Source organism: Sceloporus occidentalis, unplaced genomic scaffold (genome assembly GCF_023333645.1).
Source record: "Sceloporus occidentalis isolate IW3139 unplaced genomic scaffold, rSceOcc1.0.p SCAF_1, whole genome shotgun sequence".
NCBI classification, from domain to species: domain Eukaryota; kingdom Metazoa; phylum Chordata; class Lepidosauria; order Squamata; family Phrynosomatidae; genus Sceloporus; species Sceloporus occidentalis.
This window is the reverse complement of record NW_028316981.1, coordinates 117,485,233-117,499,307: the sequence shown is the minus strand read 5'-3', so window position 1 is coordinate 117,499,307 and position 14,075 is coordinate 117,485,233. Positions and strand designations below refer to the sequence as shown.

At 42.7% G+C, this 14,075-nt stretch overlaps 1 protein-coding gene across 13 annotated transcripts in view; it reads left to right on the top strand.

The window, feature by feature from the left end:
- The window catches only part of LOC149322000 (transforming growth factor beta receptor type 3-like), a 29,486-nt gene that overhangs the window by 7,280 nt on the left and 8,131 nt on the right, over positions 1-14,075 (top strand). For 10 of the 13 annotated variants that reach the window (XR_016281922.1, XR_016281921.1, XR_016281925.1 and 7 more), the window contains exons 4-11: positions 5,634-5,809; positions 8,744-8,860; positions 9,296-9,467; positions 10,101-10,260; positions 10,654-10,810; positions 11,147-11,336; positions 12,459-12,709; positions 13,333-13,512. Coding sequence is in view for 9 of the 13 variants with exons in the window: in XM_089532768.1 (XP_089388894.1) it covers positions 5,634-5,809; positions 8,744-8,860; positions 9,296-9,467; positions 10,101-10,260; positions 10,654-10,810; positions 11,147-11,336; positions 12,459-12,709; positions 13,333-13,512 (1,403 nt within the window). In the remaining 4 variants the exon portion in view is untranslated. The remainder of the gene's footprint in view (positions 1-5,633; positions 5,810-8,743; positions 8,861-9,295; positions 9,468-10,100; positions 10,261-10,653; positions 10,811-11,146; positions 11,337-12,458; positions 12,710-13,332; positions 13,513-14,075) is intronic. The other 3 variants (XM_089532794.1, XM_089532846.1, XM_089532836.1) reach the window with 2 other exon arrangements.

The following is a 14,075-nucleotide window of genomic DNA, read 5'->3' as shown; positions in this document are numbered from 1 at the left end:
GCTAAATATTTCTTGTTTTTGTTTTGATTTTTGTCTGGGGTGGTGGTGGTAGTGGTATTTGCTTCCATTGCATAAGATCTGTTTGTGGAATATGTTCCTAGAGAGTCAGGTGTGTACACTTGAGGACATACTTAATCTCCAGCTCTGGATGTGTGTTCTGAGAGAGCCTTGTGGTAGATGTTTCCTCTGGGTGACGTACAGAGTGTTGCTGGAGGTCCTTCAGTTCCTGCAGGATGTGGGTGGCTTCTATAAAAAGACAAGCCAAGGTTTTCCAAGTTGCCTAGGAGTCAAAGTTTTTGATTTTAATGGCAGGGAAAAGGGACTCATTGAGAAAGGTCCTCCTCTTGTTTGTAAGACTGAACAAGCACAATGAAAACACAGGTGCAGCATTTATACAGCATCCTGTTTCTTTCCTCTGTACAACTGTACACTGTTACAAGTAGAGCTTTTAAGAAAAAAAGCAACAAAATGGGAGAGCAGAATGAGCCTCCAGGTGCTAGGTGGGGGTTTATCCATTTAAGATAGAAGGTTAGGGATTAATATTTTGAAGCACTTCTCATGTATAAAACTCCCTGCAAGTAAAATAGTAGCATACTGGTGAAAAATAAATTGTTCCAGCTGTTCCTTGCCATGCTAGTTTTCTTTTCCTTTACCCCTTCCTTTCCTGTTGTTTGTTGTTGTTAGCTGATGTTGAGTCAACCTCAACTCATGGTGACTCTGTGGAGATTACCGCACTAGGGTAAAAGCGTTCCCCAATGCGTTCTCACGGGTGCGAGCCTGGAACGTGATGAGGGCCAGAACGCTAGTTTGCCGCACAGCGGAACGCCGCTGTCGCCGCCGGGTGTTCCAAATGTGTTCCAAATGTGTTCCCAATGTGTTCCAGGGAGGCCATTTCTGGGAACAGTTTCAAAACCGTTCCCAGAAATGGCCTCCCTGGAACACATTTGGAACACATTTGGAATGCCCGGCGGCGACGGCGGCGTTCCGCTGTGCGGTAAACTAGCGTTCTGGCCCTCATCACATTCCAGGCTCGCGCCCGTGAGAACGCATTGGGGAACGCTTTTACCCTAGTGCGGTAATCTCCTCAGTATGAGACATCTCCAAGCCCCCCTAACCTCTGTTGCTCTGATTAGGTCTTGTAGTTTCAGGCCTGTGACCTCCCTGATTTAATCTATCCATCTGGCCTACAGTCTTTCTCTCTTTCTGCTGCCCTCCACCTTCCCTAGCATTATTGTCTTTTCCAGTGATTCATGCCTTCTCAAGATGTGCCCAAAGTACAACAGCCTCAATTCAATCATCTTAGCTTCCAGGGAGAGTTAAGGGCTTGATCTGTTCAAGGACCCATTTGTTTGTCTTTTGGGTTGTCTGTCCTTCCTTCCTTCTGCCTTAATTTTTAATTAGTTTATTTAAAGTATTTATACCCTGCTCTTCACTCAGAATGGTTTACAAATTGTTAATTGGACAGTTCCTAGTCTTCAGATGTACAGTCTACATAAAACACAGCACACAAGGAAAGAGGAATGGCAGTCGAGGAGGAGATTGCAGTACGTCCGGCAGAAGCTGGCTGTTCTTCTCCCCCTCTGAGATCACAGTGATGGCAGCTGGAATGGAGGGAGAGCTATAGCTTTTAAAAGGTCCAATAAGCTGCAGACAGATTGCTTAACTGAGGCTGGCTACAGGGAGCACACAACTCCCTCATTGCAACAGCTTCACTGGATTGCCTATTTATTTCTAGGAAGAATTCAAAGTGCTGGTTATTATCTGTAAAGCCCTGTACAGTTCTGATGCAGGTTATTAGAAGGACTGTACACATCTGCCTGAACCTGCCTGTGTTTTGAGATCTTCTGGGGAAGCTCTGCTCTCTGGACCTCTCATGTACATTTGATGAGAAGTTGCCTTTCCAGAGACAGACAAAAAGCCTATTCTAACAGGCGTTTGAGAATTGATTTTTCAGGGGAAACAGACTTTGTACACTAGATGTTTAGTTGTTATTGTTTTAATTTGCTTTAATTGGTTTCAAATTTTGTGCTTATTTAATTGTTTTTTTAAAACATTTGTATGCTTTGAATTTTTAATTACGTTTATTTAAACTGTGGCACGCCACCTTCAGTCCCAACCTGGAAAAATTGCTGGATATAAATATAACTACAATAACAACAAAAACTTTTATACAGAACTAATTCAAAATATGTGTCCTTCCAATACACCTCAGTCTACTATTTCTGCCTCATTTTCACTCTTTTCATTCTTATTTTATTCGGTGTCTGTGTAGAAGCCAGTTCTAATGAATACATGGTGCAGGTTTTGCTCAAAGGCCGGTGATATGTTATCCTCATGGTTCACTGTATACAGTCGGAAGCTTTCACTCTACCATGTTAAATTATTAATTCCAGCTGTTTCTCCTTCACAACTGGAAGTGACAGTGGAAGAAAAGCTAATCTATTCTGTTCATATTCCACCACTTCTTCCCAAATTTGGGGTGATTCACAGTAATTCAGAGAAGGGAATGAATAATCACTCCCTCTAAAGGAAACTCAGATGGTTCAATGCCAACAGGATTGGATCCAGACTGGATCCAATCCTGTTGGCATTGAACTATCTGAGAAATCACTGAGAAGCACACTTGAGAGAAACAGATGTATTCAAAAATACAAACAAAATCACCCCCAATTAACAGTTGATAACCCAATTAACACTTCATAACATACAAACCAAAGAAAGCTCTATCTGAATCAGACCAAAGACCAATTTAGTCTACCATTCTCTTCCTACTATGACCAATCAGTTGCTCATGGCTGTAGGAGAAAAGACATGAAATGTTAATTCCCGGTTGGAAAAGAAAACCAGGAAACTAATGGAGACAGGTTAGCATTATTGGCTGGATTGAGAATACTATAGAGGAGGCAAATCTTGGAAAGGTTAGTTTTTTGTGGGTTTTTCGGGCTATGTGGCCATGTTCTAGAAGAGTTTATTCCTGATGTTTCACCAGCATCTGTGGCTGGCATCTTCAGAGAATGCTGGCTTAGAAGAGAGCTGGATATATATACATACTGTGTGACCCTGGGTCTGGAGGAATTCCATGTTAATCTGTGTATTGTTCTGTTGTTGATGGCCTCCTCAGGGTGGGAGGATATGCAAAAGAGGATTAGTGTCTGCTAATTGGTGATCATTGTCTGCTGGGAAAGCCCCTGACCCTGGGTAGTTTCTCATTTGCATTTGCCGAGTCCTCATTTTGCTGTTCTTCAGGACTGGTAGCCACATTTTGTTCACTTTAAAGGTTTCTTCTTTCCGTTTGAAATTATCCAGTTCTTTATGGATTTCAGTGGTTTCCCTGTGCATTCTGACCAGATAGTTGTTGGCATGGTCCAGAAATTCAGTGTTATCAAACAGTATTTTAAGCCCCAAATGGTTTATAACATGTTCTGCTACTGCTGATTTTTCCGGCTGACTCAGTCTGCAGTGTCTCTCGTGTTCCTTGATTCATGTTTGGACACTGCGTTTGGTGATACCTATGTAGACTTGTCCACAGCTGCATGATATCTGGTAAACTCCTGCGGCTGTGAGAGGGTCTCTCTTGTCCTTTGCTGAGCGCAGCATTTGCTGGATTTTCTTGGTTGGTTTGTAAACCATTTGGATGTTGTGTTTCTTCATCAGTTTCCCTATTCTGCCTGTGACTCCTCTGATGTATGTAAAAATACCTTCCCTTTGGGTGGTTGCTTGTCTTCACTTCTCTGGACTTTTCTGGGCCTGATATCTGAGCTGGAATAACCTTGGAAAGGTTACTTTTATGGCTGCTACTCCCATAATCTCCGTCAGCACAGGCAGTGGCCATGTTGCTTGTGGGGCTCTGGGAATTATAATCAAAGTAGCTTTTCCAACTCTGGAGGGGACTATGGCTACCTGATGTTTGGAAAATGGAATGGGCACTCCATCCTCTTAGGAGTTGTACATACTACAGTTGCAACATTTTGTGCCAGATCCCATTTGTAGGATCTAAAAACAAAATAAATATGAGCCTGAGAGCCCTATTTTGATGCCAGTCACACTGCAGAGCAATTTGGAGTGACTTCCTTGTGTGCATCAGAAAGCATGTGCTGACTCTTGTGTCCTATTGCCTCATTTGTTATTTTCTTCCTTGCCCTCTGTCATATTTGGCATTGCCAAATATTCCCTGTTCTTTGCATCTTGTAATAAATCTGGCAAAGAAATAAACAGATGTAAAATCTGGACCTCACACGTTTGACTGTTTTGGCCCAGAAATTGTTTTTGGGAGGAGAGAGATGCAAAAGTACAATGGCCCCTTGGTATCCTCTGCAGTTTGGTACCAGTATCCCAGTGGATTTCAAAATCTGTGGATTCTCAAGTCTCATTATATGTGTACAATGGCATAGTAAAATAGTGTCCCTTATATAAAATGGCAAAGTCAAGGTTTGCTTTTTGACTTTTATATTTTTTGAGTATTTTTAAGCTGTGGATAAAGAATCTGTAGATACAGAGGGCTGACTGTACCTCAGTTAACAAAGCCTCTGACAAAGAAGCTCCTTTTTACACTGGCAATTCCCTCTTTCCTCTTTCTCTTCTTTCTAGCTGGAAGGTTTTCTTTAGTAGCATCAGTATTGGAAACATAATAATAAATAATAATAATTTGTTATATTTATATACCGCTATTCCAAAGATCATAGCAGTGAACAGCAAGTAACCTAATTTGCCCCCAACAGTCTGGGTACTCATTTTAGCGACCTTGGAAGGATGCAAGCCTGAGTCGAGCTTGGGCCCTTTTGCTGGTCTTGAACTCGCAACCTTGTGGTTTTGAGTGAATGGCTGCAGTACAGGCATTTAACCACTGCACCACCAGGGCTCCTTGGTCACAGATGGTTGCAGAAACACAGAATTCCTGTGCCAGGTTGTAGCAACACATCTGCATTAAACAATACAATGAAGCTTGAATTGAGAAAGAATGGGATCCAATTCTAGCACACTCTATCTGTGTGTTCCTGCCTACAACAGGCAAGGCAAACAGCAACTGTCTCCAGAATTCTTTACTGGGCATGTGTAAACAGTAAAATGTATAGCAAAGGGGAGAACAGATTAGCTTGCCTGACCACCATATTTAAATATAGTTCTATAAGTCTGGCCCCCAAAATGGAAATTGTAAAAAAGTAGAAAAAAAAATCCCCAGATGCATATTGGTGGAAGTTTTCAAGTAGTATGTAGAAGGTTCAAAATGCTTTTGTTTTCCTAGGCAAAGCTTACCTGATCTGTTTCTTTTATCTTTCATGCACATGTTGACAGTTTTGAATAAAATGTTGGCTAAAAAAATTGAACATTCTTTTTTTTTTTATCTAAGAACCTATATCTGTTCTTTCCATGTTATTTCTGCCTGAAGTTACCAACTTGTAACTTTCATTCAGTCTCAAAGATGCTGCAAGATCTCTTTGCACACTAATTTTCCAGACTATCACAGCTATGTCTTTGATTTCTGCCTGGTACCAGTTTTTTTTGTTAATGCCTAGGAACACATCTGCTTTATTAACTGAGGTATATCTTTATACCCACAGCTTAGGAAATGTACTCCCTGAAACTCTCTTTCTTCCAATAAACAAACAAACAAAATCTGTTTCTTTTCTCTGCAGAAGCCGGGCACCATCTTGCGTGTCTCCCTTTGTCTGTTTCCACTCCACAACCTGTGCTGGGCTTCTGGGAGCTGTTGCGGAAAGGCACAGGATGCTCCAGCCAGGAGCGCTCTGCCACAGGGCAAGAAGTTCACATTGTCAGCCTGAGTAGTGGCATACCAGCTAATGGCCAGGTAGTATGTATAAGTGTTTGTTACTGCAGACTCTTTGTCCAGCCCCATAGTGCAGGAATTTAAGGACACATCCCTGGGTTGCTGAGGCCAACATTTTTCTATCTTGCTGCAGTGTGAGGGGGTGAGATGGATGCTGGAGGTGGAGAGATTATTGGTGCTCTCTTTTATAAGGGTTCCCCTCAAAATAATTGAGATAAGAAAGGCATTGTGGGAGATTCAGCAGAGAAGCTGCTCCATTATCCTCAGGTTGAGCACTCTTTTCCTTTTCTGAGAAGACTGAGGCAAAGAAGGTGTTGAGTAATTCTGCCTTTTCTCTGTCCCCTGTTAGCATTTTGCCATCTTTTCCACGCAGTGGCCCTCCCATTTCCTTCTTCTTCCTTTTGCTGCAGACATATCCAAAAAATCCCTTTTTATTCTTTTTAACCTCTCTAGCAAGCCTGAGTTCATTCTGCGCTTTGGCTTTTCTGACTTTACCCCTACACATGCCTGCTATTTCTTTGAATTCCTTTTTTGTGATTTCTCCCTTTTTCCATTTCTTGTACATGTTCTGTTTCAAACTTAGCTCGGTTGAAAGTTCCTTAGTCATCCATCCTGGTTTCTTGAGACACCTCCCGTTTTTCTTTCTCACTGGAACTGTTTGAAATTGTGCCTTCAGTATCTCCCTTTTGAGAAGCTCCCATCCGTCCTGAACTCCCTTCCCTTTTAGTGGTCAGAAATACACCTTCTTTGCCTCAGTCTTCTCAGAAAAGGCAAAGGGTGCTCAACCTGAGGATAATGGAGCAGAGGACAGAATAGGGGAATTTCAGCACAGAATAAGTAAAGAGATAGTAGAGGAATACCTTGTTAATCTAAATGAATTTAAGTCTCCAAGACCAGATGAACTACATCTAAGGGTACCAAAAGAACTGGCAAATGTAATATCGGAGCCATTGGGAATCATATTTGAAAACTCCTGGAAAACAGGAGAAACCCCAGCAGACTGGAGGAGGGCAAACGTTGTCCCCATCTTCAAAAAGGGGAAAAAAGAGGATCCCAACAATTATTGTCCAGTTAGTCTGACATCAATACCAGGAAAGATTCTGGAGCAAATAATTAAACAGAGAGTCTGTGAACATCTAGAAGGCAATGCCATAATCACAAAAAGTCAACATGGGTTTCAGAGAAAGAAGTCATGCCAGACAAATCTAATCTCTTTCTTTGATAAAATTACCAGCTTGGTAGATGAAGGGAATGCTGTGGATATAGTATATCTAGATTTCAGTAAGGCCTTTGACAAGGTTTCCCATGACATTCTTGCAAACAAGCTTGTAAAATGTGGGCTAGACAAAGTAAGTGTTACATGGATTTCTAACTGGTTGACCGGCCGAACCCAAAGGGTGCTCAACAATGGCTCCTTTTCATCCTGGAGGGAAGTGACCAGTGGGGTCCCACAGGGCTCTGTCCTGGGCCCAGTGTTATTCAACATCTTTATCAATGACCCGGATGAAAGAATTGGGAGCATACTTATCAAATTTGCAGATGACACCAAATTAGGAGAAATAGCTAATACTCTAGAGGACAGGATCAACATTCAAAATGACCTGAATAGACTAGTAAGCTGGGCCAAAGCTAACAAAATGAACTTCAACACGGAGAAATGTAAGGTACTGCACTTAGGGCAGAAAAATAAAATGCACAGATATAGGATGGGGGACACCTGGCTGAATGAAACTACATGTGAAAGGGATCTGGGAGTCCAAGTAGACCACAAGTTGAACATGAGTCAACAGTGTGATGCGGCAGCTAAAAAGGCCAATGCAATTTTAGGCTGCATCAATAAAAGTATAGTGTCTAGATCAAGAGAAGTAATAGTGCCACTGTATTCTGCTCTGGTCAGGCCCCACCTGGAATATTGTGTCCAGTTCTGGGCACCACAATTCAAAAAGGACATTGAGAAACTGGAGCGTGTCCAAAGGAGGGCGACTAAAATGGTGAAAGGTCTGGAAACCATGCCCTATGAGGAACAACTCAGGGAGCTAGGGATGTTTAGCCTGGAGAAGAGAAGGTTAAGAGGTGATATGATAGCCCTGTTTAAATATTTGAAAGGATGTCATATTGAGGAGGGAGCAAGCTTGTTTTCTGCTGCTCCAGAGAACAGGACCCGGAACAATGGATGCAAGCTACAGGAGAAGGGATTCCACCTCAACATTAGGAAAAACTTCCTGACAGTAATGGCTGTTCGACAGTGGAACACACTCCCTTGGAGTGTAGTGGAGTCTCCTTCCCTGGAGGTCTTCAGAGGCTGGATGGCCATCTGTCGGGGATGCTTTGATTTTGATTTCCTGCATGGCAGGGGGTTGGACTGGATGGCCTGTGCGGTCTCTTCCAATTCTATGATTCTATGATTCTAAGATGCTGCAGTGAAAGATTTCCCAGAAACTGAGCCAGTTTGAAACAATGATGATACAGCACCTTCAGAGCCCTCAGAATGTGAGAGAAATCTTTCGGGGTCACAGAAAAATTAAGATGGAGGGATGGGATAGGATGGACATGTTTGTGCATGTGTGCATGAATCAGTAGCCAGGTCTTGCCAGTCAGCTAGTCTGAAGCACAGAGGAGTATCCATTTACGCTGATATTGGCTAAAGCCAATAGCCAATTGTCAGGAGTGTACAACATGTGATCCTCCACATTAATGGGCTGCAATTCCCATCATCTCTCATAACTGGCTATGCTGGTAAGAGCTATAGTCCAACAACATCTGGAGGGCCACAAGTTGCCCATCCCTGACCAAAGAGGGCTCAATAGCCAGGCTTTCATGTTGAACATTATACCACTATACTATACTGTACTGTATACTGAACATTATATACCTTCTGTACTGTCCATTTTTTCTTTCTCTCCCCATTCTTTCCCCCTTTTCATTTGTTTATGGAGAAACTGCTTAACCCCATTTCAGATAACTCTTGTGGTGGCTCCAGATCCAAAAGATGGAGCTCCTGTCTTCATGCTATACTCCCAAGTACCTGTGCTTTGGATGCTGCCATCTCCCCCTGGAAAAAATTGGACCTTCCAGGTAAGAATAGTTACTAGACAGAAGAACTTGAGAACACCATGGGGATTATTCAGGGACTCCCAAGAGGATGGTTGAAGTCCTTTGCCCTATGCAAACCAAGAGCAATAGATGTGGGCTATGGGTAGGAAAGATAAGAATGAAAACTCACCTGTTACCTACTTAACACTTTGAAAATATACAACATGATTTATTGTCTAGCCTTGTCTACAGAACCATTCTGTGTAGTAAGTAACTATTATTCCCACTTTAGAGATGGAAGAATTGAGGCTGAAACATGCCACCCAGTGAGTCTATTGCTGAGGTGGGATTTCAATCTAAATTTCCCATATTAAGCTGCAACACGGTTAATCCTTAGTGCTTCTCGGCTTAGGGCATCAGAGAAATGCCAGGTCTGCCAGGCAGTATCTTTCACCATTCTTTCCCTCCTGTCTGCAGGTCTCCCTTGGCTCTAGTGTTTCAGCCTCTGAGCCTGGGGTTTTCACTAAGGAGACCAACTTTCCAGAGACACTTCGAGGCCTGCTCAAGTGGGCACGAAGAGAGCATGGAGGGATCACATCTCTGGCTGAGTACCATGGAGTCAACACTGTCTACATCCACCTGGGGCCTGGTATGGGCAAGGAGAAGAGAGAGGGGTGACACTGTAAGCCAATGCTAGTTCTGTAGCAGGGATGAGGCCACCAGGCTTGGGAAAGGTCTGCTGTTCAAGCTGGTAGACGAGGAAGCATAACCTTTTGGGCACTGAAGAGCACATCCACTGTCACCTGGTTCAGCATACATGTACACATACCTACACACAGAGCTTGGAACAGTTACTTTCTATGGAACTTTACTTCTGGAATCACTGAACCAGCATGATCAGTGAGCAGTTGTAGTGTAAAAAGGCACTTTTCCAAGTTTTGCAGGTGTGCTCTCACATGCAATCTTCTCACCCACTCGGTTCTTGGTGAGTAAGTATGGGGAAGTTTAAGCCCTTGTCACTCTCTCTGAGATCAAGGTGTGTTTGTTTATGTGGGGGGGGGGGGGGGGAGGGAGAACCTTTTTAATCCTGCAGTGATCTTCACTAGAAAAACCAAGAACGGAATGTGTAGATTTCCTCCAATTGTGGGGCCTGCATGATTTGCCCCCCTGAATTAGACAGCTGCTTGCGGTTGAAAGGATAGCATTACTCACCATGCTTTCTTTTAAGTGACTCTGCCCCAGTGACCACCGCAATTCTCAATTCCTGGCCTTTCTCCTTCAGATGAGACTGCACCAGCCACTTGCAAGTTGCACAGGAATTTCTTCACTTCCTTGCATTTTGCCTCTGAGCGCCAGCTTCAGCCTCTGCAAATCTGTCTGAATTCTTACCCTTCCCAGGACCTGGAAGTTCACATCATCTTCTGTAAAGGTCTTGCTCCAAGGTGTGTGCATGAGCTTGTCAATGTGAATCTGTGGCTGAACATATAAGAACCATACCACATAATGGTGAGAGACATATGCAGAAAGCTGAAATGGTTTGCCATGTTAAAGAGGAAGGGACTAGCTTAGGAATCAAACAGGATAGGAAGAACCACATATAAGATACAACGCTTTCAAATGAGATTTGTCTTTATAAATGAAGTATGCTGTAAATTAAAAAGGATATAGAATCAGGGATTGAGCCTAGGATTGGGAGGCAGTCAGTCAGTACTGTTACAGCAGAGACAGAAGGAGTATTATCTAATTTCTCAGCAGTGCTTGGGTATGCAGTCAGATCTTTTTGCCTCTGCCGTGTGCTTTGTTCCCTGGTCTGATATTGGTGGTGGGGATGGCAGTATGCTCTCTTCTAGGCCCAGTTTGGCTCATCTGACTGTGGAGCTTCATGATGTCCGAAGATCCCCTCGCCAGGCTTTGCTGTTGATACTGAAGAGTGAAGGAGCTGCCCAATGGAGGGTTCAGGCACACCGCCTCACTGGCCAACTGCACGTACTGGTATGGGTAGGACCTGGGCCAGCCACATACCCTGGGCTAATTAGAATTTTCTTCTTCCCTAGACAAGGGTGGCAGTAGTAACTTTGGGGAGGGGCACGTGTGTACATATGTATGTGCATAAGTAGATATATGTGTATATGTAGGCCCAAGAAGAGCTGCTCTCCTTCTTTACTTGTTTTTTCCAGTCCTCTCTCTGTTGTTGGTGAAGGGTAAAGCTGCTTTTCTAGGAGCCTGTCTGGAAGCTACCACTTGATTCCCTGGGCCATTTCCCCTTTTGGCAGTCTGTTGCTTTTGTCCATATATCTGTTTTGTACTTAGGCTTGGTTTTCGTTCCAGGCTTCACACAAAGTCATTGTTAGCAGCACAGAAGCAGACCTACCTCTGATTGTGACCCAGCATACATCTCCTGGGTTGGCTTATATCAGGGATCCCTTGAAGTATGCAGCAAAGCAGAAGCTGCCTGCCTTCACATCTTATACTGAGGCTGAGCGAGTGAATCGGTTTCTCCTTGTGGTTGGGATGAATGGTAAGTGTAACATGGGGGATTCAAAGAGGCATCTGCTAGAGTGGTTGAGCATAGCAACAGTGTCCACTAGATGTTCCTGGCATTTTGTTTCAGCACTTGTGTTATAAATCTGTCCTGCAAATTCATCCTCTACTTTCTCTTGCACCATTTTGTCTATTCCTGCCAAATTCTGACTGAACTAGATTTTACTTTAGACATACATCAGCCATTACCATTTTGAAAAATCTCCAGTATTAAAAGTATGTTTCTGTGGTCATCAAATGCCTTTGACCTTTTTTAGTTCTTGACTTTATCTTTTTCCTGGTCACAGCTCTATCTGATGCTTTTTTTTTGTCAGTAGCTATATGATCCCAGCCAATAAGGAAACATGTCATGAATAAATTAACTTTTGGTAAGCAGATTTTTTACTTTCACACATCAACACTGACTGTAAAGCTCCGAAAGACCTGTATCATCTTACATAGCCCTTTGAAAATTTAGAACAAGGATCATGATTTGCATCTTTCTGGATCCTATTACATTCTGTCCCACTCCTACAACTGTGTAAATATGCTTTAAGTCTAAGACCTTAATACCACTCAGTACTGCATCTGAAGAAGTGGGTTTATATCCATGAAAGTTCATGCCAAAATACAAACTAATTAGTCTAAAACTTGCTGCCACATTTTTTCTCTTTTTCATCTCCCTTCCTTTCACCTTTTTATGCTGCAAGACACTATTTCTTTAAAATCTATTGAGATGGACCCATATAACTGATCAGATCTGACTACATGAAAATAATAAGGCACTCTTTTTCATTTTTAGAATATTTCAACCAAGTTAACAACCACATAGTTGTTGGAGATGAGAATTGCTGCAAAATTTCCTTTTAAACAATGCTGCTGTGTGTTGAGTTTTTTTAAAGGCCTTAGTTTTGTCTATAGAAATTATTTCATTTCTCTGTTTCCCTTTGAATGTTGAGTATGGAAAGGAGATGGTGGGAAGGGATTCTGTCTTCTGACAGACTTTATACACCTGTCACTTAAGGAAAAAATGGGAGAATTCATCTTCTGACTAGCAGGGAACAGCTGGATATGTTGCACCTAGCTCCATCATATTTGCATATCTCTTATTTCTTTTTAGAGGCCACACCCACTATACCAGTAGATCCTAAGCTCTTTGGGCCATTGTTTCTGCCTCCCCCAAAACTCTTAGTCAAAAGACAACAGTTCCCAGAGGCTATCACAACAAGCTGGACGGTAAGGCCAGAGATCTCAGAAGAAGACAGTTCTGTAATTCACCTGCTACCCACATCTAAAACAGAGGGACTGGAATCTACCCTGTGTCCTACTGGGGAGCAGAAACCCCTTCAGGAAAAGCAGGGCTTTCAGAGAGTGAGTACCCAAGTTTTTCATCATCAGATTGACAAAGAGACTCAGTTTTGTTTGCTTGTTTAATATCCTGCCTTATTCTCAGCATGGGATTCAGGGTAGCAGATTACCTTTTAAAAATACAATACAACTAAAACAAAGACTTCTTAGTACAAAGGTTAAAACAGAATTAAGATGATAAGGCGGTTGGGCAGACTTTCTCCTGCCACTGAAGAATCTCATGACAAGAGACTGGATAAGCATCTGAAATAGTTTTTATGCAGTGTCAAAGACTGCTCTGGCTGGCTAGCTGAGGATTCTCTATTTGAACTGGTTCTTCTGTATACCAAGCAGAGGCTTATGCTAGTACTGTCACCCAACAGTCATTTCTCTGGAGATGCTGGGAATGGAACCAGCATCTTTTTCCATCCCAGGATTCTGCCATTAGCATTCAGAGTTCCCTTTGTGAGCTTTATACTTATTACGGCAGTGTATGAGAATTTTGAGCTGGTGATGCTCACTCAGAAGTTCGCTTTTAGCTCCCCACATGGAGATGTTTTCTGCTCAGCAGTTTGCCCTTGATTTGGATGTTCTCTTGGCTACTGCTGTGCATGAAGATCCCATGTGGGCTGATATCTCTCATGCAGGTCTCTCGTGCCTCATCATCTTCAACCCAGACCTCTCCCCAAGAAGCCACCATGGCCTTTCAGGATCTTCCTTTCCACCATGGTAATGTTCTGCTCAGCCTAGAGGTGTACAGCTCAGACTCTTTTGCTAATCAGCCAGGACCCTGTACAGTCTCTGCCAACAGCTGGGTCTTTGTGGAGGTAAAGCTGATATTTCTACCTTGCAGGAATTGGCTTTGAACCCAATGCTAGATTTTGGAGTCTTTTCCCTAAATGAGCCCAAGCTTCCTTGGTATCAGAGGTAGGGGATTTCAGGCCTCACGGCCTAATCTGTCCACAATGGGTTCCCCAAAAGACAATATCCATCCCCTGTAATTTCAACCTTTAGTAGTTTCCCAGCATTTGTACAAGTTTTACCTCATTATTTTTGTGGAAGAGCTCAGTCCTAAAGAATAAAACATTCATTGCTTAAGAAGCAATGGGAGTTGCTGAATGTACCAAACCAAACAGGATAAAGGAAGCAATTTTAAGAAAGTAAGATTTATCCAGGGAAAACTATAAACATCACTTTTAAAAAAACATCACATGTGCACTGTGATTCCACTGAAGCAGAGAGAACTCGCAGAATACTTTGCCTCAGAATTAGGTTTATCTTAATGCAGATGTTGTTTTTATTACTGTTGGTGGCATATACAACTCTGCCCCATAATAGAGATTTTAATTCTACAAGGAACAGGAGAGCTCTGTTATATGGGAAAAGCCCT